This window comes from Podarcis filfolensis, assembly GCF_964270895.1.
Source record: "Podarcis filfolensis genome assembly, chromosome: 8".
NCBI classification, from domain to species: domain Eukaryota; kingdom Metazoa; phylum Chordata; class Lepidosauria; order Squamata; family Lacertidae; genus Podarcis; species Podarcis filfolensis.
In genome coordinates, this window is record NC_139611.1 from 10963309 (window position 1) to 10987269 (window position 23961).

Consider the following 23961-nt stretch of genomic DNA (forward strand, 5'->3'; position numbering starts at 1 on the left):
ATAAAGCTGCCTGTGGACAAATGCTGGCTCCCTCAGCCTGAAAGGCGAGATGAGTTCCGCAATCCCATAGTCGCCTTTGACTGGGCTTAACAATCCAGAAATCCTTTACCTATTTTTTAACCCTTACACGCTGCCTACTGCTAGCCACATTCTGTGTTTCAGGGCCAAGGCAAGGCAGGTTTCCTGGTTCTGGGTTTTTTCTCCTGTTCATGGAAGCATAGAATTGCATAGAGTTGGAAGGGACCCAAAGGTAATCTCGTCTGACGTCTTGCAGTGCAGGAATCGCAGCTGACCCTAACCCGCAGCTAACCATTGCTCTCTCCTTCCCAGGGGACCCCTCTCCGACCATCCACTGGTCCAAGCTGAGGGCCCCCTTGCCCTGGCAGCATCAGATCGTGAATGACACCCTCATCATCCCCCGGGCAGCCCAGCAGGACTCTGGGCAATACATCTGCAACGCCACCAACAGCGCCGGCTTCACGGAGGCCTTCATCATGCTGGATGTGGAAGGTGAGGGAAGGAGCGAGGGAGCGGGCAAAGTTAGGGCATCCTGCTAAGGAACTGGCCCTGTTCCGAGCGCTGCATAATGCCCATCCCACATGGGTGAGAAGCCATTCTTGTAGCGTGGCAGCAGCACCCAAACTCTGGAATTCCCTGCCTGTTGACACCTATAAGAGTACTCCTTTTGGTGCCTGCTAAAAAACTGCCAACCTAGCAGTTCGAAAGCACGTCAAAGTGCAAGTAGATAAATAGGTACCGCTCTGGCGGGAAGGTAAACGGCATCTCCATGCGCTGCTCTGGTTCGCCAGAAGCGGCTGAGTCATGCTGGCCACATGACCCGGAAGCTGTACGCCGGCTCCCTCGGTCAGTAAAGTGAGATGAGCGCCGGAACCCCAGAGTCGGTCACGACTGGACCTAACGGTCAGGGGTCCCTTTACCTCTACCTTTTAAAAACACTTATGTTTAGAAAATTGCCTATATGGATAAGTAGAACACTGCAGGTATATTAATCTGGTTTTTAATCTTACCATTGATTTTCATCCTTTTTGTGTGTGTGTGTGTTCTTTTAAAAACGTTTTGAACTGTATATAACTAATAATTTGATTGTTTTATCCTTTTGTATTTTTTAAAATGTATATAAATTAATTAATAACCCCCCAAAAAAGAAAAGAATCCTGGGAACTGGAGGTATTTGGGTTTTTTTTTAAGGGGTGCAGAGAATTGTAACTGTGGAGGTGAGGATAAACTACTGCTCCCAGGCTTCTTCGCAGGGGTCGATGTGCTTTAAACGTGTGGTTGTTTTGTCAAAGAAGACCCATTTGAATTAATAAACCCAAGTTTACCATTATTCATGTTTATTAACTTCAGTGGTTCTGCTGTTGAGTAGAACAGGCATTACTATTATTAGTAATATTTAAATAGTTGTTTATACCTGTTTGTAACAGACAATTTCATTTTTCATGGTGTCATTCTTTTATAAAGCGCTTTGAGGTTTTCTTCCTGCAATCAAGCGGCATATACGTTTCTTGAAATGCAGCGCATAGGATACCCAAGAGCCCATATAGAGTCCTTATGTAGGTTCCCTATCAGTAGGAGAAAATAACAGAGGCCAACCAGAGAATATTGAGAAGCAAAGCAGCTAGTAAGCCTGATCTTTATTAAACTGTTGCAACAGGGTCCGCACTCACCACACACAGGAGGGAGGAGGAACCCAGAATGTTGGTGTGCAAGCTATATAGACTTTCAAAAGTCTATATAGACTTTTGAAAATGCCCACCCTGTAGTCCAAGACCACCCCCCGAAACAGCATACATACATCACAGAAGGAGGCAGTCTACAGCAGAAATTCTTTCTGCCAGATACCTGATAATGGTCACTGATTGCATTTTCTGGGCAGTCTGGCCATTCTCTTGTGATGGTAAATACTCAGTTCCTGAATCTCTTACGCATATTGAGAGTGTGCTCAGCTTAACAGATACTTGCCAGACTGTATTTGAAAAGGGAGGTGTAAGCCCCTACAGTCCAAAGACAATTAGAAAGATTTTTCCATTTCCTTCCTCCTTGCAGAGAAATATTTGGGTCACTGAAAGAGTCAAAATGGCTTTAGGACTGTTTTTCTGTACTGTTTTAGACATGTGGTTTATATATTTATGTATGTGTTTGCCTGGTTCATTTATGAGCATTTATTTTATATCTTAGACCTTATAATTCTCATTAACACTGGTAAGGGACTCTTAATTGCTTTGTTCTGCTGATTCACAGCCAAAGCAAGGGAGGAAGCCGTTTCTCCGAAGCCTGACGAAACCTCTTTGATCAAGCAATATATAAATTATATGAAATAAAAATAAAGTTAGTGCTGGAGCCTGTCTGCGGAGAGGCGCCTGGAAACAATACCCTAAAGAAGAGCAGGGGGCTGTTTAACCCGGAGATCTTTCTTCTCTTCTCTCCCCCCTCCCCTTCCCAGCGCCGCCGTACGCCACCACCCTTCCGGACTCGGTGTCGGTGCAGGCGGGCGAGGTGGTGCAGCTGCAGTGCTTGGCTCACGGCACGCCCCCTCTGCGCTATGAGTGGACCAAGGCCAACAGCAGCCTCCCCGGGCACGCCATGGTGCGCGAGAGCGTCCTCCACATCAGCCCGGCCGCCCCCCACGATTCGGGCGCCTACCTCTGCCGCGTGAGCAACCGGGTGGGATCAGCCGAGGCCGTCGCCCACGTCCGAGTGCAAGGTGAGGACATGGGGAAGGTTCAACGGTGGTGCAGCCAGGAGGGAAAGGATGGAGGCTGTGGACAAGGTGTTTGTCTGAAGGAAATCCTTTTTCACTCCGATCCGCGTAGGGCAGATCCACACCATACATTCAACACACACTCAAATGCACATGGATTGTCCCAGAGAATCCTGGCAGCTGTAGTTTCTTAAGAGTGCCACAAATAACTGTTTTGTGGTGGGTGGGGGGGAGAAACCCCATGGCACCCAAGAAGCCTACACTTGTGTAATGGCACTCTTCCCCAAATAAGTGCTGAGCAAGTCCTGCTGTGATGAAGACAGTTGTAAGCTTGCTATCAAGCCCAAAACGCAGGACCACAATACCTCACGGACCGCCTCTTTCCATATGTACCTACCCGGACCCTGAGATCATCTTCTGAGGCCCTCCTTCGTGTGCCTCCTTCTCGAGAGGTCCGGAGGGTGGCAACACGAGAATGGGGCCTTCTCTGCAGTGGCTCCCTGTCTGTGGAATGTTCTCCCCAGGGAACTTCACCTGGCGCCTTCATTACACACCTTTAGGCACCAGGCAAAAATTCCTTTTCAACCAGGCCTTTTGTTGATCTGATTGACATCCTATACCCTTTTAAAATGTGACTGAAAATTAGTGAAATGTATAAACCTGAAATGCATATATGTACAGTGGTACCTCGGGTTAAGTACTTAATTCGTTCTGGAGGTCTGTTCTTAACCTGAAACTGTTCTTAACCTGAAGCACCACTTTAGCTAATGGGGCCTCCTGCTGCCGCCGCACCGCCGGAGCACAATTTCTGTTCTCATCCTGAAGCAAAGTTCTTAACCCGATGTACTATTTCTGGGTTAGCGGAGTCTGTAACCTGAAGTGTATGTAACCTGAAGCATATGTAATCTGAGGTACCACTGTATATGAAAGAAGCTGATTCCAGACTTGTGGCGCCACCATGGACAAGGCCCCTCTCTAGGCTCCTCTCGGTGTCTCTGGCAAGAGTTGGGCGCTTCATCCTGTCGTCTTCTTCTCACCACACAGGTGCAGCTGGAGGACCTCTTTCCATCCAGGTCACCCCACGGAGAGACACAAAGGCTGTGGGGGGCACAGCAGAGTTTGCGTGTTCTGTTGTTTCCGGAGACCCCCGGGCACGGCTGGAGTGGTCCAGGGAGGGTGGGGAGCTGCCTCCCCAACACAGCATCCGGAACGGTGTGCTTCGGTAAGGAGAACAGATGGTACTGAGCCCAATGGGCCAACGGGCCAATTCTGTACGAGGCAGAGTGCATCTGAGGGATGCCATGGGAAGGATGGAGGGTGAACAGGACTGAGGGGTGTGCCACTGTTGATGGACAGCTGAGCTAGACCAGAGTCCTTTTGGGAATTATAGGGACAGAATTACCCAAACTGTACAGAAAACTATTCGTGTATGCTACTACAGCGGCAAGAATGTTACTTGCCACCAAAATGGAAAGAAGCAGAAGTCCCAGCAAAGGAAAAATGGATAAAAAACTTACGCAATATGCAGAAATGGCAAAACTTTTTTTTTTTAATAACAATTTTTATTGGTTTTACAAAATCACACACTTATCACAATGAAATTTTGAAATAGAACAAGATTCTTCCAAATCTTAGGGCTTCCCTTCTCCATGGGTTCTTTAAATATCTTTAAAAGGTAAAGGTACCCCTGACGGTTAGGTCCAGTCGCAGACGACACTGGGGTTGTACGCTAATCTCGCTCTATAGGCCGAGGGAGCTGGCGTTTGTCCACAGACAGCTTCCGGGTCATGTGGCCAGCATGACTAAGCCGCTTCTGGTGAACCAGAGCAGTGCACGGAAACGCTTTTTACCTTCCTACCGGAGCGGTACCTATTTATCTACTTGCACTTTGACATGCTTTCAAACTGCTAGGTTGGCAGGAGTAGGGACCGAGCAACGGGAGCTCACCCCGTGGTGGGGATTCGAACCGCCGACCTTCTGATCGGCAAGCCCTAGGTTCTGTGGTTTAGACCACAGCACCACCCGTGTCCCTTTTAAATATCTTAATCAGCTGCATATTATATTTCATCCGAATTATAGTCCTGCAATATATCCAAAGTCTTTGTAACATTTCAGGAGTTACGCAAAGCCTGACAAAGAGTTCAAGTGTTTACAGTGCTCTTTCAAATACATTTAATATTTATCCCATTCTCTGTTGAAGTTTTGCTCCTCCTGATTCCCCCCCCCCCCCAGTCAATCTAAACTTACCGGAAAAATAAAAAATCAAGACAACAAATACTTTATAAAAGAATGGAAATGGTTTATTGAATATTTACAGATAAATTGTAAACAGATGAGAACACCGGCAGGATTATTGTAATAACCTGCGGTTTTTATAAGATTATATGTTTAAAGAAGATGAATAAATGAACAAATTAAGTTAATTTGGATATGCAGGAGATATCAAAAATAAATTTAAAGAACCACAGAGAGAGGGGGAAGGAAGTCAAGTTTTGAAATGTCAAAATGATTGTAAAATTAGTGAAGTGTATAAATCTGAAATGCATGAATAATTTTTTTAAAAAGAACTAGACCAGAGTCTAGTGACTCTCGCTGCTTCCCTGCAGAATCGAGAAGCTGGATCGGGGGTGCCAAGGTGTCTACATTTGCCGAGCCACCAGCTACTCCGAGGTGGCCGAGGACAGGACCACGCTGACCGTCCAGGGTAAGTCGGAGCGGGCAGCCGCCGACTGAAAGGCCTTTGCTCTCTACTACTCCCTTGGAGGCAATGGCTCCCTTGAGTGCAGTCAATCTCCCCCTAACCCCACATGCAAAGGTGGGGGGGAGCAGTCAGCCACTAAGCTGCAGAAAAATCCCAGTATCCCAGTTACTAGATTGCTGCTCTGCATTTTAAATACAGTCGTACCTTGGATCTCGAACGCCTTACAACTCGAACGTTTTGGCTCCCAAATGCCGCAAACCCGGAAGTGAGTGTTCTGGTTTGCGAACATTCTTTGGAACCTGAACATCCGATGCAGCTTCCGATTGGCTGCAGTAGCTTCCTGCAGCCAATCAGAAGCTGCGCCTTGGTTTCCGAACATTTTGGAAGTCGAATGGAATTCCAGAAGGGATTCTGTTCGACTTCCAAGGTACCACTGTACATGCTGACAGAGCAACAGTGGTTCTGCTGGAAAAAAGGGGGTGGGGGCAACTCTTCGCCCTCCAGCTCTCCATCAGAGAGAAGCTGGTCTGCCATAGAATGCGTTCCCCAGGCCTTGTATTCAGACCATTCCCTGACATCAGGCCATATTCCAGTTTATCTCCAAAGAAGAGGAAGGGAAGAGGTTTGGCAATGGGTCCATCCCCACAGTTGCCATCCTGGTGTGGAACTGAAGCATGAATTCCCTGCGCCGCATAGCGAGGGGGGTCTTATAATCACAGATTCATAGAATTGTGAAGTAGGAAGGGACCCCGAGAGTCATCTAATTCAACCCCCCTGCAATGCAGGAATCTGGACCACCTCCTGCTGGGAGAGAATGCTCTCACCCCCATGGGGGCCAGTCTATTTCCTAATAATAATAATAATGATGATGATGATAATAATAATGATAATAATAATTTATTATATATACCCTACCCATCTGGCTGGGTTTCCCCAACCACTCCGGGTGGCTCCCAATGGAATATTAAAAACACAATAAAATATCTAACATTAAAAGCTTATTTATGCAGCTGTTGTAATTTAGATATTGTATTATATTTTATGTGAGGGAATCATTGGGAATTTTGATTATTATGTATATATGTTAAGTTTCAATAAAGATCTTTGAAAGAAAAAAAAAAACTTCCCTAAACAGGGCTGCCTTCAGATGTCTTCTAAAGGTTGTATAGTTGTTTATTTCCTTGACATCTGACGGGAGGGCGTTCCACAGGATGGGCACCACCACTGAGAAGGCCCTCTGTCTGGTTCCCTGTAACCTCACTTCTCGCAGGGAGGGAACCACCAGAAGGCACTTGGAGCTGGACCTCCGTGTCCGGACTGGATGATGAGGGTGGAGATGCTCCTTCAGATATACTGGGCCGAGACCTCGAGGATCCGCTGACCTCTCCCTGTCTACCTCCCTTTCCTCAGCGCTGCCCAAGGTGATGATCAACATCCGGACGTCGGTGCAGACCGTGTTGGTGGGCAACGCCGTGGAGTTCGAGTGCCTGGCCTTTGGAGACCCAAAGCCCCAGGTCACCTGGAGCAAGGTGGGTGGGCGGCTGCGCCCAGGGGTGCTGGCCAGCGGCAGCATGGTGAAGATTGAGCGCGTGGAGCAGGCGGACGCCGGGCAGTACCGCTGCACGGCCACCAACGACGTCGGCACAGTCCAGTCCCACGTCATCCTACATGTCCAATGTAAGTACCAGCAGGGCGAATGCGCCTCTCGTTTCTCTCTCCTCCCTCCAGGTTAGCAAACCTGCTTTTTCTCTCTCCTACAGCTGTGCCCCAGATTGCTGCTGCCCAGCCAGAAGTGAAAGAGGTCTCCGCTGGGTCTAAGGTGGTCTTCCCTTGCTCGGCTTCCGGTTTCCCTGTGCCAGATATCACCTGGACCAAGGTAACTCTCCAGAGGGGCAGGGAGCCCTGCTGTGGGCTCTGCCCACCAAGTAGGGCCTGGCGGCTGACAACGTGTGACGCCGTTGTCTATTTTATTTGTTGCGTTTATTTCCTGCCATTTCTCCTCCAAGGAGCTCGAAGGTGGCATGCATGGCTCCCTCCCCATTTTATTCTCAAAACAAGGTCGGTTTAGGCTGCAAGGCAGTGACTGGCCCCCAAGGTCACCCGGTTGATTTTCGTGGCTGAGGGGAGGATTTGAACCCTGATATTTTCGCGTCCTAGTCTCCCGACAACCCTGTGAGGTAGGTTAGGCTAAAAGAAGGTTGAAACCAAGTGAGAGTCATGGCCGAGGGGGGATATGGACCCTAGTCTCCCAGGTCCTAGTTCAGAAATAACCACTACACCACACTATCTTCATGTGCTTTCTGTAGTAGCTGGTGATCTGTTTTTTTCTTTTTTTAAAAAGAGTTTTGTGTAGCTTAGTATTGGTTTGATGATATAACACTAATCTTGGCACAACTGCACTGGCTTCCGATTAATTTCCGGGCCCAAATTCAAAGTGCTGGTTTTTGCCTATATATGCTGCACAGCTCAAGACCTCAATACCTCGAGGGTCACCTTTTCCTATCGGAACCAACCTACACCCTACGATCATCATTCTTTCTGTGCCTCCTCCCTGAGAGGTTTGGACAGTGGCAACAAGAGAACGGGTCTTTTCTGTGCTGGCTCCCCAACTGTGGAATGCTCTCCCCAGAGAGGCCTGCCTGGCGCCAGGCAGAAATCTTCCTCTTTACCCAGGCCTATGGCCTGTTAAAGCTCAGGGGAGGGGCAGTTGTTAATATAATTATTTTGTTATGATGTTTGTCATTATCCTTTTCATTATGATTTTATTATTGGTGCTCTGTAATGTGTTTTTAATGTTGTACACTGCCGTGGGATCTTTTGATAAAGGGCTGTATAGTATTACAGTGGAACCTCTGTTGTCGAACATAATTTGTTCTGGAAGGCCGTTTGACTTCTGAAACGTTCGACAACCGAGGCGCAATTGCCGGTCGGCAAAATCCGTTGAAAAAAATGGAGAAATGTGTCTCGGAAGCCATTCAACTTCTGAGGCACATTCAAAAACGGAAGCATTCACTTCCAGGTTGTCTGCGTTCGAAAGCCAGAATGTTCAACAATCAAGGTTCCACTGTATTATTATTATTATTATTATTATTATTATTATTATTAATAATAATAATACTTGTATTCAAACCATTTTGGGATTTTTTAAATTTCTTTGTAAGTATGTTTATAAGCAAAATGAGATAAATAATGATAAGGCAGACAAGGAAAAAGGCAGAGAGCCCCCTGGGTTTGTGGGGAAGAGCGAAATCAGCCTCTGGGGAGAGCGGCAGGTTGGCGCACACAGCAAAGGAAAGACAAAGGGTTGCTGGGCTGCCTTGCAAGGCAGTCTGTGCCCTGCGGGAAGAGCCTGCTGAGGGTTTTGGGGGCCGCTTCTGTGTTCCAGCTGGAGGGAGACCTCCCCAAGGACGTCCGCGTGGAGAGCAACGTCCTGACCATCCCGTCCGCTCGCCCCGAGGACACCGGCATTTACGTCTGCACGGCATCTAACCGGCAAGGGAAGGTGACGGCTTTCTCCATGCTCAAAGTGCGCGGTGAGTTCAGCAGGCCGGTCTCTTCTCCCTCCGAAATCAGTTTCTCTGCCACCGCCACCCAAACCATGGGAGGAATATTCAGAAAGGGGACAGGCAGTTGCTGGTCTCCAGAGTTTGACCTGGAGAAATCTCCCTCTGGGGCTCTCCAGATTTGAGAGGGGAATCTCCTCTCTTTCCCCTTCCCCTTCTGGTTGTGGGGACTGTGCCTTTGAATAGCCACAGCTGGGGTGGAACAGGGCAGTGGTATTTTTCTAGAAAAAGAGGTGTCAGAGCTCACCATGAATGGCTCTCTTATTATGACAACGGTGCCCATCTCTGGCGAGTTCCAGCTGCAAAAAAAAAGCCTTGCCCGGGCTGTTGCTTCCTTCCTCCTAGCCTGGTGGCAGCTGCTGGTTCGAATCCTGATGGGACTTCTGCGCAGGGGTAATGTGTGGCGAAAGGGCCCCCGCTCAGCTGCATGCAGAAAGCCCCAGGTTCAACCCCTGAATGCCTCCAGTTTAAAGGAGCATGGATATCTGGGCAGGGGGGAAGCACCCCAGAAGGCTGCTGCCAGTCAGAGAAGGCAGCATTGGGCAATATTGGGCAATGATGCAACCTGGCGTGGTGGCAGTAGTGGGATTTCCTGTGGCTAAAGTGGACCAAACAGGTAGCCGGCCATTCCTTAACTAGAAAGGATGAGGGAGCTGGGAAATGGCTGTAGCTGCCCAGTCCCCTGACCCCCTGCCCTTCCTCTGCTTGTAGAGCGGGTGGTGCCATATTTCACCCAGAATCCTCAGTCCTTCCTTGTCCTGCCGACCATGAAAGACGCCTACAAGACGTTTGCGATCGAGATCACCTTCCGACCGGACACACCTGACGGTAAGCGGAGGTGCTGGGGCAGGCGGGGAGGCCCTTGGGGGCAAGACTGCTTTGTGTCGCCCCCCCCTCAAATGTAGGCACTCCAGAGCTTCCCCACAAGTACAGTATACGATAGGGCTGCCATATTGGGATTTCAGAGGCGGAATTGACATCCGGGAGGGATTTCCGAAATGCAGCGTTTTGTCCTGGATCAATTGAAAAGTGGTGTTTTTTGAAACAATTTTGGGGTGCCCTGGTTTTTACTTTTTGAAATATGGCAAGCCTAGTATATGAGCTCCTTGGTTCTTTTTTGGGGTACGACCAGCCACCTTTCTCCTTGCTGGCAGGGGCCCGAGTGCTCTCTTTCCTGGGAATCTCTTTCCCAACACTCTCGTTTTCCCTCTTGCCTTTCCTCCCAACTCGTCTTACCTTTCTCTCCGTCTCTCTTCCTCTCTCTCTCCTCCATACCTCTTCCTCCCCCTTCATCTCTACTCCCTCCTTTCCCCTACCTATCCAGCTCTCATGCTTTACTCAGGTAAGTCTCGTTTCTGCTGGGCTGCCGCTTCCTTTCTAGCCAGTCCTAGGCGCCTCCCTTAACCCTTGCGGTGATGGAGCCTCGTGCCCGCTTGTGTGTTGTGAAAAGTGTGCCCCTTGGCAAACTAACCAGTCCACTGGCGGAGCCGCTGTGTCTTCACCCCGGGACTCAGGTGCCCTCCCGGCCCCTATCCACCTGTTCACCAATCCACCTAACGTCTTGCCAGCCAGGCTGCTTCTTTTGAGGCCTCCCTAACCCCAGTTCCTTGCCCAGGCAGGTGGGACATTCTCCCTTCCTTACCAGGAAGCGGCGCCATGTTGCATCCCAGGGACAGGAAGTCCAGGTGGATCTTGGCATCCTCTTGTTGAGCCTTGGGGCCCACCTGCCGTGCTGCGGGTTTGGGTGCCAAAGGGAGCATAGCACAGTGTCGTGGTCTCGCAGGCTGGTGGGCACCACCTTTTGTGGCTCGTCCACAAATAGGCCGCTTGCGTGGGTGGCAATGGAGGGCTCTGAGCACTGCATGGAGCTGGGGACCTCAGCCAGGCTGCCTTTCCCAGGTGTCGGAGGATGGCTCAGCTGCAAGTAGCTCCCTGGTGCTGAAGCTGTGAGCTGAGCAAACCCATGCCCCGCAGAAACCGCTCACCTTCCTTTGTGCTTTTGGCAGGGATGCTGGTGTACAACGGGCAGAAGAAGAACACAGGGACGGACTTTGTGTCCTTTGGACTGGTTGGGGGCCGGCCGGAGCTCAGGTGAGAGGCTGTGGGTCCTTATCTCAGCACCCACTTTCTGGCTGGGTGTCAGTTCTAGCCTCAACCCATCCTTTCCTGCTTCTGAACCCAGAGCTGTGAGATGTGGGCCTCCGAAGTGGCCTGCGCCAAAATGGTCTTGCAAGGCATGCCAGGGCCTAATGGAGTGGGCAGGAGCCGAGGCAGTTATGACCCTCCTGAACTGTCTTGGCATTGCAGGTTTGATGCCGGCTCTGGCATGGCCACCATCCGGCACCCTTCCATCATCAAGCTGGGCGAATTCCACACCGTCCGGCTGTACCGCAACCTCACCCAGGGCTCTCTCGTTTTGGACAACCACCCTCCCGTCAACGGCACGTCCCAGGTGAGTGGCGGGCTCAAGGTGGAGAGGGTAGGGGCAGTTTCTCCCACCTGTGGGAAATCTCTCTGGCATGTGGCTGCTGAAAGGGGCAGCTTTATAAGGCAGGGCAGGCGCTCTAGCCGGGGTGTCAACATGCTGCTGGGTGTCTGCACCCCATCTGTGGGTCTGAGCGCTGCATTCTGTACTTGCCAGTGGCTACTGGACCAGGCCCAAAGGCATTGGGTACCGGGAGCAGGATGGCAAGCAGGGCCAAGATGGAGCAGCCCCCTGCAAACTGATGTTTCCCGTTGGAGACCCAGTTTGGCTAGGTTTACATTTCTGTGTAATGGACTGGATGAGAGCCAACAAACTGAAGCTCAGTCCAGATAAGACAGAGGCAATCTTAGTGGGTGGTTCTCTAGACCAGATGGCTGGGAGGTCACCTGCTCTTGATAGGGTTACGCTTCCTCTGAAGGATCCAGGGGTCCTCCTGGATCCTTTGCTGTCGCTTGAGGCTCAGGTGGCCTCAGTGGCACAGAGTGCCTTCCATCAGCTTTGGCTGGTGGCCCAGCTACGCCTAACTACTATTGTCTATGTGCTGGTAAACTCAAGGTTAGATTAGTGCAATGCGTTATAGGTAGGGCTGCCTCTGAAGACAGTCCGGAAACTTCAGCTAGTGCAGAATTCAGAGGCCAGGTTGCTCACCAAAGCAAGATGGTTTGAGCATAATACACCAATCCTGGTCCGACTGCACTGGCTACCAATTAGTTTCCTGGCCCAATTCAAAGTGCTGGTTCTGACCTATAAAGCCTTAAACGGCTCAGGACCGCAATACCTCAAGGACTGCCTCTTTCCATATGAACCTACCCGGACCCTGAGATCATCTTCTGAGACTCTTATTCATGTGCCTCCTCCTTGAGAGGTCCGGAGGGTGGCAACACAAGAACGGGGCCTTCTCTGCAGTGGCTCCCCATCTGTGGAATGCTCTCCCCAGGGAAGTTCGCCTGGCGCCTTCATTACTCACCTTTCGGTGCCAGGCAAAATTGTTCCTTTTTTAACCAGGCCTTTGGTTGATCTGATTTACATCCTATGCCCTTTTAAAATGTGGCACCTTTCAGGGGAGGGGGGCTATTGAGTTGTTATTTTTATTTTTATTATGTATTTTGTGGTTTTATATCTTGATTTTATTCTGTGAACTGCCCTGAGACCCCTGGATAAAGGATGGTTTAATAATAATAATAATAATAATAATAATAATAATAATAATAATAAAAAATGTCTTCCCCAGGGCAAATTCCAAGGTCTGGACCTCAACGAGGGGCTGTACCTTGGCGGGTATCCCAACTACGCTGCTACTGCAAAGACAGGCCTAACCAGCGGTTTCATTGGTGAGAGCTTCACAGAGTCATAGAATTGTAAGGTTGGAAGGGAGCTCCCCCAGGGTCATCTAGTGCAGCCCCCCTAAGGTGCATGAATCACAGCTGAAGGATCCCTGACAAAGTTTCATCCAGCCTCTGGTTGAAAACGTCCAATGAAGGAGAGACCACCGCCTTCTGAGGACAAAGCAGCCAGTATATGCATGGGGTTGTCTGTGATCTGTGGCAGGGGGCCGGGCTGGGTTTTGAGTGCACCTGGGCAGGATGTCCCAAGAACGACAGCGTCAGGGACCGCACTGAGGAGGAATGGTGGGAGCCACCCCCTCCCCCTGCTTCTGGTCTTGAATCTTCCCAGGAGCAGGAGGACAGTATATATTTGGAAGAGTGGTTTGCCGAGGGGCACAGTTCAGAAGGCAGAAGCTGGGAAATACTGGATGGGGAACAGCTAGGAGAAGAAACACTGGAAGAGAAAAAGAGAGTTAACAGATTCACAGTCTCTGGACAACAGCATTCCTCCGCTCAGCCCAAGGTCAAGAAGAGCCCAGAAAGTGCAGAGGGTACAAGCTTAGGTTAAAAGACGTACGAGTGACGTAGATTAATAGGGGTGGAAGGGGTTCTGTCCTTAATTGCGAGCACCACCATTTCTAGGGGATGTGTTCTTTATTCTCTCGCTGTGGTTATTAAAGTTTATAACTGGTAAGGCATTCCTTGCTTTGATCTTCTTATCTGCTCCCACGGGGGGGCGGGGGGCGGGGAGGAAGCAGGTTCCCTGAACCCTGACAGACAGCTGTGTTTGTCCTAAAGAAAGCTGCCCCACCGGCCCCCAGGTAGCCAGCACCTTTGGGGAGTGGCTGGCTTCTCTTCCCCCCTAGAGGTTGTCAACCTAAATAACAGATGCGGGCAGTGGTAGGAAAGGGTGCTTGCTAAACCGTTGCATTTGAACCTTTTGGAGGGATAAAACGAACGCAAGTCGGCATGCACTGTTTTTCAACCCTCCCGTTTCTTCCAAGCAAGCAACAACCCTGTGAGTTGGGTGGGTTAGGCACAGGGCCACAGCCAGTGAGATGCAGAAATCTGGGTTACCCCCCCCACACCAACGACAGCATCACCACTGGCTCCCCCCTTTTATATGAGCAGTGGGTATTTACGGGGGGGGGGTGTCCCAAGATGTAAAGTTACCTCACACAGAGGCCTTGCCAGCTCGCCCTGCTTTGTTGGCACACCTTTTCACTCCCACTAATTCATCCCTCGCCCCTACCACCAATCTCTCCCGCAATCTCCCATCGGCTCGCTCTCTTTCCCCTCTTAGGATGCGTTCGGCAGCTGATCATCCAAGGGAAGGAAGTTATCTTCAAAGACTTTGACCTGCAAGCTCACGGCGTCTCCAACTGCCCCACCTGCCAGGACCGTCCGTGCCAGGTAAGTGCGCTGCATGTGTGCGGCCTCTGCATTTTATAGAGGGGAGCAGAATTCGGCCTCATTGCTCGCTGCATTCCCCGTGGCCAGCCCTGGTTGGACATGGCAGGTGATTGGAATAATTATGGAGTGTTTGCTGTGGGGGAGGAGGGGAAAGGAGATTGTTAGCCACTTTGAGACTCCTTCTCGTAGTGATAAAGCGGGATATCAAATTCAAACTCTTCTTTCTTTCTTTCTTTCTTTCTTTCTTTCTTTCTTTCTTTCTTTCTACCCCGCCCATCTGGCTGGGTTTCCCCAGCCACTCTGGGCGGCTCCCAACAGAACATTAAAAACACGATAAAACATCAAACATTAAAAACTTCCCTAACCAGAGCTGCCTTCAGATGTCTTCTAAAAGTCAGATAGTTGTTTATTTCCTTGACATCTGATGGGAGGGTGTTCCACAGGGCGGGTGCCACTACCGAGAAGTCCCTCTTCCTGGTTCCCTGCAACCTCACTTCTCGCGGGGAGGGAAGTGCCAAAAGACCCTCGGAGCTGGACCTCAGTGTCCGGGCTGAACGATGGGGGTGGAGACATTCCTTCAGGTATACTGGTCCGGGCTTTCAAGGTCAGCACCGACACTTTGAATTGTGCTTGGAAACGTACTGGGAGCCAATGAAGGTCTTTCAGGACCGGTGTTATGTGGTCTCGGCTGCCAGTCCACCAGATTTTCCCTTCTCTCCCCTTGGCAGAATGGAGGCGTCTGCAGGGACTCGGAGAGCAGCAGCTATGTGTGTGAGTGCCCACAGGGATTTGCTGGAAGCAACTGCGAGCACCCCCAGGCCCTACGCTGCCATCCAGGTAAGATGCGGCTGCCCCTGTTTCCATGTGGCACATCACTTGGCAAGGACAAGACTGGGCGTCCTTTAGGAGGAAGGGCCGTGGCTCAGGGGCACATCATTTGCTTGGCATGCAGAAGGCCCCAGGTTTGGTCCTCAGCAGTATCTCCTGGTAGGGCTGAAACCTTGGAGAGCCACTGCTGAGCAGTGCTGACACTTTTATTTATTCGGGAATTGGTTTTAAACTGTTTTAGTGATGTACTTTTTATATATTTTTTTATTTTGTCAAAGTAATAATCAAAAATCAATAAGAATAAAAATGTGCACCCCACCCCCAAGACCATTCCATCATAACTCCCCAACCTCCCAAAATTTCAATATCTCTTGCAATGTTCCATTTCCATTTTAACAGTACAAATTCTACACACCTGCCATATCTCCTCAAAATCATTCTTCCTGCATATTCCCCGTCTTACCTTAATAGCATGTGCTAATTTATCATTAATGATGTACATTAGGGTTAGGTTAACCCCTAACCCTATCCACTTTATGGTGGTAAGGGCAGATATTAACAATATTTAATGGATAATACTGAGTTAGATTTGGGGTTTGATTCTGGGGGTGGGTCCTGCAGATTTGCACCTCCCACCCTTTTCTGACATGGACCCACTTTGGATGCTGACGTAGAAGGACCAGTGGCCTGACTCTGTATATGGCAGCTTCCTAAGTTCAGGGGGCAGACAGGGACCCCTGACTCCCGGCCCTCTGCCTGTCAAGATGCTGTCCACAGCTCCCGGCTGGTTGCCCAGGAAAGTATAAAGACAAGGGAAAATTTCTTACCATCCTTTTTCATTTCAAACTTTACAGAGAGAGGCTATAGAACCCAGCCTCTTGGATACTGGTGTTGTCCCGAGTGAATCTCCACCTGCCCATCTCTCCATCAGCTTCCTCATTTGTCGTCATCATCACCTCTTCTATGGGTGCTGCTACGTGCCCTCTGGTCTTTGAGCTCTTTGCTCTCCTACTTTTAAGGCTCGCCAGGTTCTGGGAGATGGAGGGTCTGGAATGCTTTCTAATGACAACGTGTCAGCCAGGTGTTGTCCTATCTCTTCCATTATTTCCCAGCTTTCCCCCTCATCTGCCTCTGAGCTGCGACCACCCATCAACCCCCTGTTGTAAATCTATACTGTCTTCCTCTTCCTCCTCCCTGGAAGGGTCAGGATTTGAGGTGGTCTCCTCTATTCCTTCTCTGCCCAGTCCCTGACACTGCCGCCCAGAGTCTTACCAAATGACCCTCCTTTCCCTCACAGAGGCCTGCGGTCCTGACGCCACCTGTGTTAACCGAGCCACTGGGCAAGGCTACACTTGCCGCTGCCTCCTTGGGAAATACGGAGAGAAGTGCATGGACGGTGAGTAAGGAAGACACGCTGCCCCCCCCCATGTCCAGGGCAAAACCTGAGCAAAGTCCCAGGCTGACCCCACCGTCCTCCTTTTTGCTGCAGGCACCACGGTAACCGTGCCCTATTTCCATGGGGGCGACGCCTTCATCTCCTACCCTCCCCTCACCAACATCCACTATGAGCTGCGCGTGGACCTCGAGATCAAGCCGCTGTCCCCCGATGGCCTCATCCTCTTCAGCGGCGGGGATGGCTCCCCTGTGGCAGATTTTGTCTCGCTCAGCATGGTCAACGGGCACTTGGAGTTCCGCTACGAGCTGGGCTCAGGTAATAAATCCCTCCCCGTTGCTAAAACAGATACCCGAAAGGCTGAATCTTCCCCAGCAGTGCCTCTCAGGTGCTGGGATCTGCCCTCTTGGTGGTCGTCCTCAGAGGCTCAAGGGGGGCGGTGGTACAGGACAGGGCCTTCTCTGCAGCAGCCCCTGAGCAGTGGGAACTCCCTCCTGGCACCTTCATTGTGCAGCTTCCAGCATATGCTGATGACGCCAGCCTGTTTTTGACCCTTAAGGTGTATGTTTTGAGGACCAGCTTATTTTTATGGCTGTTAATTTGTTTTAAACTTTTTTTTAGTATTGTTTTAAATTTGCCCTGAGGCCTTAGGGCATAGGGTGGATAATAAAATAATGATGATAACTGGTAATAGTAAAAAAAAAGGGGGGGGTTCCCAGGCTCTCTAAGGATGTGTCTGCTATCTGTTCTCCAACTCCTCCTCCTCCTCTCATTACAGTGGTACCTCTGGTTATGAACCTAAATCATTCTAGAGGCCTGTTCTTAACTGGAGGTACCACTTTAGCTAATTGGGCCGCCTGCTGCCGCCGCCGCGCCACCACTGTGCAATTTCTGTTCTCATCCTGAGGTAAAGTTCTTGACCTGAGGTACTACTTCTGGATCAGCGGAGTCTGTAACCCAAAGTGTTTGTAACCCGAGGTACCACTGTACCTCAAAACTTGGTAGTTTTCTGTCCTGTCATAAATTAGTCCTGTCTCAGTCTCTTCTTGCAGCTATTGGAGAAGGGGGGGGGTTGATTCTTCCCACTCCCCCTCCTTTTCCAAAAGAGGCAGAGGAGAAGGAGGGGTCGTATCCCAGCCCTCTTCCACAGACCAGTCCCAGACACTTAGCATATTTTTCCGTGTATAAGACGCCCCCTATTTTGGGGGTCTCTAAATTAAGTAAATGGGGGGGAGATTGCCCAGAGTTGCTGAGCTTTTTTGGGGGGGGGGTTGCCAAAAATGACTCACCCGCCAGACCAACCACGACAATCGTGTGCATCATAAAACACACCAGTCGCCTGTCTGCTAACCAACAGCTACCGCCAATCGCCCACCCAATTGCCACAGCACCGGCAAATCAACAGCAGCCCTTGCCACAGCCACCAACAAATTCGCCGCTGACAATCTCCTGCTTGCGGCAGAAACCAATCCCCCATCCAAACACTGCACTATCCGTGTACAAGACAAGCCCCAATTTTTGACATGATTTTCTCAGGAAAAAACCTCGTCTTATACATGGAAAAGTATGACGCGTTCTTAACTTTGGGGGTACATGAGACGGGCCAGTTGTTGCAAGGAGAATCTTCCCCCGCTCCAGAATCCAAACTCACGTTCCCGGCCCTCTTTCAGGAACGGCCGTCCTTCGGAGCGCAAAGCCCCTAGAGCTGGAACAGTGGCACAGGATCACGGCTGAGCGGCTGAACAAAGACGGCACTCTGCAGGTGAACGATGAGCGGCCGGTCAAGAGGTCCTCGCCAGGCAAAAGCCAGGGCCTGAACCTCCGCACTTCCATGTACCTGGGGGGCGTGGACGACACCGTCAGGCTGCCGGCGGCTGCCAACGTCTCCAGCCACTTCTACGGGTGCATCGGGGAGGTGAGCAACTGGGGGGCATGACGGCAGTGGGGAGAGTCGCTGCCTGTTCCCTTTCCCTGCTTTGTGGTGGACAGTCCACACTTCCTCCTTGGAAGAGAAGGGGGCAGGAGGAAGGGAAGGGGCTGGGCAGCAAGATCCATGTGCTCTGACTGGAAGCTGAAGCTGTTTGCGTCTTCCCACCCCAGGTCTCGATCAACGGGAAGAAGGTGGACATTTCGTACAGCTTCCTGGAGAGCCGCAGCATCTCGCAGTGCTTTGACAGCTCCCCTTGCGACCGCAGGCCCTGCCTGCACGGTGGCAAATGCTTGCTGACCGGCGAGTACGAGTTCCAGTGCTTGTGTCTGGATGGCTACAAAGGTGAGAGCGCCACAGAGGGATGCAGGAGGGCATGACGGCCAGTAAAAAGTCTCTTGCGGTTTTTCCAGAGCTTCCTGGGGTTTCCCCCACACATACCTTTTTCTCCGTGCTTCCTAGCAAGAGGTCCACACTTTAAAGCTCTGTTTTAGCCCTCTCTTTATTGCTCTGGAACTTTCCCTGCGAAAACCCACTCTTTAAAGCTGATTCGGAGCCAAGTGCAATCCATGAAAAGCCAAATACAGTGGTACCTTGGTTCTCAAACACCTTGGTACTCGAGCAACTTGGAACCCAAACACTGCAAACCCGGAAGTGTGTGTTCCGGTTTGCGAACATTTTTCGGAAGCCGAACGTGCTCCGTTTTGAGTGTTACGCTTCTAATTTGAGTGCCGCACTTCCGTTTTGAGTGTTATGCTGAGGTCAGTCTGTTTTTGCTATTTATTTTGCGTTTTTGTTTTTGCAGCTCTTTTGTTTTGTTTTTGTGACTGTGTGAAACCCAGTTCAGCTACTGATTGATTGATTGTGTGACTGCAGTACATTGTTTATTGCTTTCATTTTATGGATCCATGGTCTCGTTACATAGTAAAATTCATGTTAAATAGCTGTTTTAGGGGTTGTTGTTTTTAAAAGTCTGGAACGGATGAATCCATTTTGCGTTACTTTCTGTGGAAAAGCGTGCCATGCTTTTGGAACGCTATGTTTTTGGAACAGATTTCCGGAACAGATCAAGTTTGAGAACGAAGTTAGCTGTTTGCTCCAGATCAACTTTAAAGAGTGACTTTTTGCAGGAAAAGCTCTGGAGCAAAAAAGAAAGAAAAAAGGTGCTCAGACATGGAGCTTTAAAGTGCAGACCTGTTGCTTGGAAAGAGGGGGGCTAAAGATAAGTGTGGATAAGCCCTTAGTCTTGCGCATCATGCAAGTCCGCCCTCACCCATCTCTCCCTCTCCATCCTCTTTACGATGGCGTGTTTCTCTCTCGCTCTCTTCAGGGGAGCGCTGCGAGGTGTCTGAGGTCCAGTGCCAGCTCCAGCAGCCCTGCCTCAACGGGGGCATCTGCAAAGACACAGCGTGCGTCTGCCCTCCTGGTTTCCTGGGATTATACTGTGAACACGGTAAGTCTGAGGATGATGGCTGGCCAGAGCGTGGAGCTGCAGAGGCAAACTGCCTCCTCCACCGCTGTCACCCCGGAAGAAAGTTGTCTTCTGCTGTGTAAAGCGAGTGCCTGTTTCTCTGCCACGCAGATGCATCGCAGCACCAGTCAAATACCGAGTGGACTCCCGAGGGCAGCGGAGGAAATGGTACGTCTCAGGCCCCCTCTTTGCGCCACCTGCTTCTGCTTCTTCTGGGGTGAAGATGCTTCTTTGCAGACAAAGTCCTGACTGGGAGCTAAGGAGGATATCTCTTGTAGTGAAGCTACTTCAGATAACCATGTCATCCGGGCAGAGATGCTTTGATGATCCAAAGCCATTTGACACTTCCAGAAAACCAGTTTAGCTTCTCTCTTTTCCTTTTTAAATTTGTTTATTTGGTTTTCAGATCAAAGTTTTACAATCACATATCCAATGAATACATAACATAAAAACAAGATTCCAAAGAATCTCCTGGACTTCCCTCCTCCCCTTTGTGGGTCCTGTTGATAGTCCTTTCCAGTGCTTTTTTTCCCCTGGGGGGACGCATACCCCTAAACATGTTGTGAATCTAAGTTTGGCCTCATTGAGGGGCAGTATTTCAATAGGAGTAGGAAAACGAGAGTACCCCTATTTATTTATTTTTAGGGGGGGGAGCACTGGTCCTTTCCTCCTGCATCTTTTATAATAATCCAAAGCTTTTACATCTCCATTAAACTATACCATTAAACTGTGTTCTTCCAGTCCTGCTAACAGTTTTAACTGATTACAATGGTTTTTAAGATAAATTACCGTATTTTTCGCCCTATAGGACGCACTTTTTCCCCTCCAAAAATGAAGGGGAAATGTGTGTGTGTCCTATGGGGCGAATGCAGGCTTTCTTTGAAGCCTGGAGAGCGAGAGGGGCATCAGGAAGCTATCCCCCCAGCCCGGCAAGCTCCGGGAGCGATGGCGAAGGTGCGCGCACCTTCGCCATTGCTCTCGGACCCGTTCTGGGGGCTGGGGTCGGGGGAAGCTCCGGCTTCCCCCGCCCCCAGCCCCACAAGCTCCAGGAGCGATGGCGAGGTTGCGCAACCTCGCCTTCACTCCCGGACCCCCAGCCCTGAGGCTAAAAACGAAGCCGCTCGCTGTCATGGCTTTCTTGCTCTTTGGGGCTGGGGGGGGGGAATAATTTCCCCCCCTTTATTCCCCCCCCCCAAAAAAAATAAGTGCATCCTATGGGCCGGTGCGCCCTATAGGGCAAAAAATACGGTATACATTTTCCCCATTCCTTGTTGAAATTTTGGTCTTCCCAGTTTCTGATTCCTCCAGTCATTTTTGCCATTTCTGCATAATCCATCAACTTAGTCTGCCATTCATCTCTGGTCAGGACTTTTATCTTCTTTCCATCTCTGAGCCAATAACATCCCCGCAGTTCAGCTTCTCCCTGCCCTCCCTCCCGTTGCTTCAGTCTGTGCTGGAGCCCCTGAAGTAGGTGCTGAGACTAATTCTCCTTTTCCCCCTTTCACCAGATGCCCCCGGACAGTACGGTGCCTATTTCCACGACGGCGGCTATGTGGCCCTGGGGCGCCACGCTTTCCCCAGGAGGTGAGTTATCTCTGATGCCATTCGGTGGACACTTCCCCACGAACGGCGACCAACCAGCCTCAAGTGGCAGTGGGAGAACACTGCCAAGCTCCATTTACGGTGGAGGGAACAGGCCAAAGCCAGTGCAGAAGGGAGTTCAGGGGAGGGACTTTTACCGTATGGGTTTACAGGTGAAACTGGGAAAATTAGGATATCGTGGAAAAGTTCATTTCTTTCAGAAATTCAACTTAAAAGGTGAAACTAATATATGAGATAGACTCATGACATGCAAAGCGAGATATGTCAAGCCTTTATTTGTTATAATTGTGATGATCATGGCGTACAGCTGATGGAAACCCCAAATTAACAATCTCAGAAAATTAGAATATTAAATGAAATCTGCAAAACAAGGACTGCAAATAGACCAGAGGTAGACTGCTCCTGGGCAAGGAGGTTCTGCTATTACAACGGGTGTCCCTGGTGGATAGGACCGAAGGGCCATCTTGTCCAGCGTTCTGTTCTCCCAGTGACCAACCAAATTCCTGTGGGGAAACTGGCTACCGCAGCAGAGATGTGCACAGTCTGTCATCGCTTGGTCTCTTTTTTTTCTCTTGGTTGCAGCCTCCCGGACTCACCGGAGACGATCGAGCTGGAAGTGCGCACCAACTCAGCAAATGGGCTTCTCCTCTGGCAGGGCGTGGTGAGTGAATGCGACAGAGCAGGGGTCTGTCAGCTCAGTGTTGCCTACACTGGCTGTCTGTGGCCCCTCCAGGGTTTCAGACTGGTTTTTGGGGGGAGGGGATCCTTACTTGGGGGTGCTATGGAGGAACTGAACCTGGGGCCTTCTCTCTGCCTCTCCCAGAAACTGGAGGTGGAAACAGGAGATGTAAAGCTTTGGGTGAGGGTGGAGGGCGAGGGGGCAGTTGGATCCTGGCAAAACTGAACAGGGGGATGAAAATGCCAGCAGCCCGTGATGCCAAAGTGTTGGTGAGGCCTCTTCACTGATCACAAGTAAATAAAATGCTGTCTTTGTGCCAGGCCTCACAAGCCAGTGCCATCTTGATCATTGGTGCTGCAAAGATCAGCAGGAGTGTGGGGACAGCCTCTGCTTCACCTGGGACGCGGGTGGCGCTGTGGTCTAAACCACTGAGCCTCTTGTGCTTGCTGATCAGAAGGTCGGCGGTTTAAATCCCCACGACGGGGTGAGCTCCTGTTGCTCTGTCCCAGCTCCAGTCAACCTAGCGGTTCGAAAGCACACTGGCGCAATTAGATAAATAGGTACCACTGCGGTGGGAAGGCAAACAGAGTTTCTGTGCGCTCTGGTTTCCATCATGGTGTCCTGTTGCACCAGAAGCGGTTTAGTCATACTGTCTGCATGACCCAGAACGCTGTCTGTGGACAAATGCAGGCTCCCTCGGCCTGAAAAGCAAGATGAGCGCCGCAACCCCATAGTCATCTTTGACTGGACTTAACCGTTCAGGGGTCCTTTACCTTTTTTTTTATAAAAAAAAAAAATCTGCTTGATCTGCAACGTGGCAGAGAGGTTTGCAGCACTGAGGAGGGAAGGCTATCTTTTTAGTCTGGATGTCTATAACATCCAGACTAAAAAGATTTGACAGGAGTAGCCCACCTGCTGCTTTGACGGCATGCAAGTTGCTGTGAGACCCCGCAGGCTCCTCTGCTGTTGTCTGTGCATGATGTGCTTCTTTTGAGGAAGGCTGCTTTTCTCCCAGCACCAGCATGTCTCATGCACACACCCTGCCCCGTTGCATGGATGCCATTGCTGTTCACCTCTGCCGCTTCCTCCCCCCATTTCCAGGCATGCTGTGTTCAGCTGTCTGCTTTGCACCCCCCACCCCACCCCCACCCCCAGTGTGGCTTGTGCTCCTCTTTTTCTCTCTCTCTTCCCAGGCAACCAGGGAGGTGGGCCTTGAGCCGCATGCTGCTAACGAGGTATTTACTGGCTTGGTTTTTGTGGCATGGTGAAGGGAAGGCCAAAATGCACGACTAGGGGGGGTCAGAGAGAATGAAGCACGGGGGGCAGGGGCTGACTAACCCAAGCGCAGATGTGCTGGTTGAATGGAAGAATTTCTTGCTGCGATGCTGGACAGGCCTGCAAAAGCGCCGGGTAAAGCTCTACCACTGATCAGAATTAGCTTGGCAAAGGTAGCAGGGAAGTTTGCAGGAAAGTGATGTGGGAGCTAGTGTTGGTGCTGACCTTGAAAGCCCTAAATGGCCTCAGCCCAGTATACCTGAAGGAGCGTCTCCACCCCCATCGTTCAGCCCGGACACTGAGGTCCAGCTCCGAGGGCCTTCTGGCAGTTCCCTCCCTGTGAGAAGTGAGGTTACAGGGAACCAGGCAGAGGGCCTTCTTGGTAGTGGCACCTGCCCTGTGGAATGCCCTCCCATCAGATGTCAAGGAAATAAACAAGTATCTGACTTTTAGAAGAAATCTGAAGGCAGCTCTGGTTAGGGAAGTTTTTAATGATTGATGTTTTATTGTGTTTTTAATAATTTGTTGGGAGCTGCCCAGAGTGGCTGGGGAAACCCAGCCAGATGGGCAAGGTATA

The 23961-nt window shown here is 50.4% G+C and overlaps 1 protein-coding gene across 19 annotated transcripts in view; it reads left to right on the forward strand.

Moving 5' to 3' along the window:
• Positions 1-23961, forward strand: part of HSPG2 (heparan sulfate proteoglycan 2) — a 209775-nt gene that overhangs the window by 178932 nt on the left and 6882 nt on the right. For 12 of the 19 annotated variants that reach the window (XM_083629125.1, XM_083629129.1, XM_083629123.1 and 9 more), the window contains 23 exons: positions 331-510; positions 2465-2725; positions 3767-3944; positions 5329-5426; positions 6834-7100; positions 7184-7299; positions 8809-8956; positions 9698-9814; positions 10311-10328; positions 10993-11077; positions 11294-11438; positions 12703-12802; positions 14100-14209; positions 14938-15046; positions 16335-16433; positions 16527-16748; positions 18101-18345; positions 18531-18702; positions 19688-19810; positions 19940-19996; positions 21337-21412; positions 22013-22091; positions 23303-23344. In XM_083629125.1, the coding sequence (XP_083485251.1) occupies positions 331-510; positions 2465-2725; positions 3767-3944; positions 5329-5426; positions 6834-7100; positions 7184-7299; positions 8809-8956; positions 9698-9814; positions 10311-10328; positions 10993-11077; positions 11294-11438; positions 12703-12802; positions 14100-14209; positions 14938-15046; positions 16335-16433; positions 16527-16748; positions 18101-18345; positions 18531-18702; positions 19688-19810; positions 19940-19996; positions 21337-21412; positions 22013-22091; positions 23303-23344 (3047 nt within the window). The remainder of the gene's footprint in view (positions 1-330; positions 511-2464; positions 2726-3766; positions 3945-5328; positions 5427-6833; positions 7101-7183; positions 7300-8808; positions 8957-9697; positions 9815-10310; positions 10329-10992; positions 11078-11293; positions 11439-12702; positions 12803-14099; positions 14210-14937; positions 15047-16334; positions 16434-16526; positions 16749-18100; positions 18346-18530; positions 18703-19687; positions 19811-19939; positions 19997-21336; positions 21413-22012; positions 22092-23302; positions 23345-23961) is intronic. The other 7 variants (XM_083629131.1, XM_083629138.1, XM_083629127.1 and 4 more) reach the window with 3 other exon arrangements.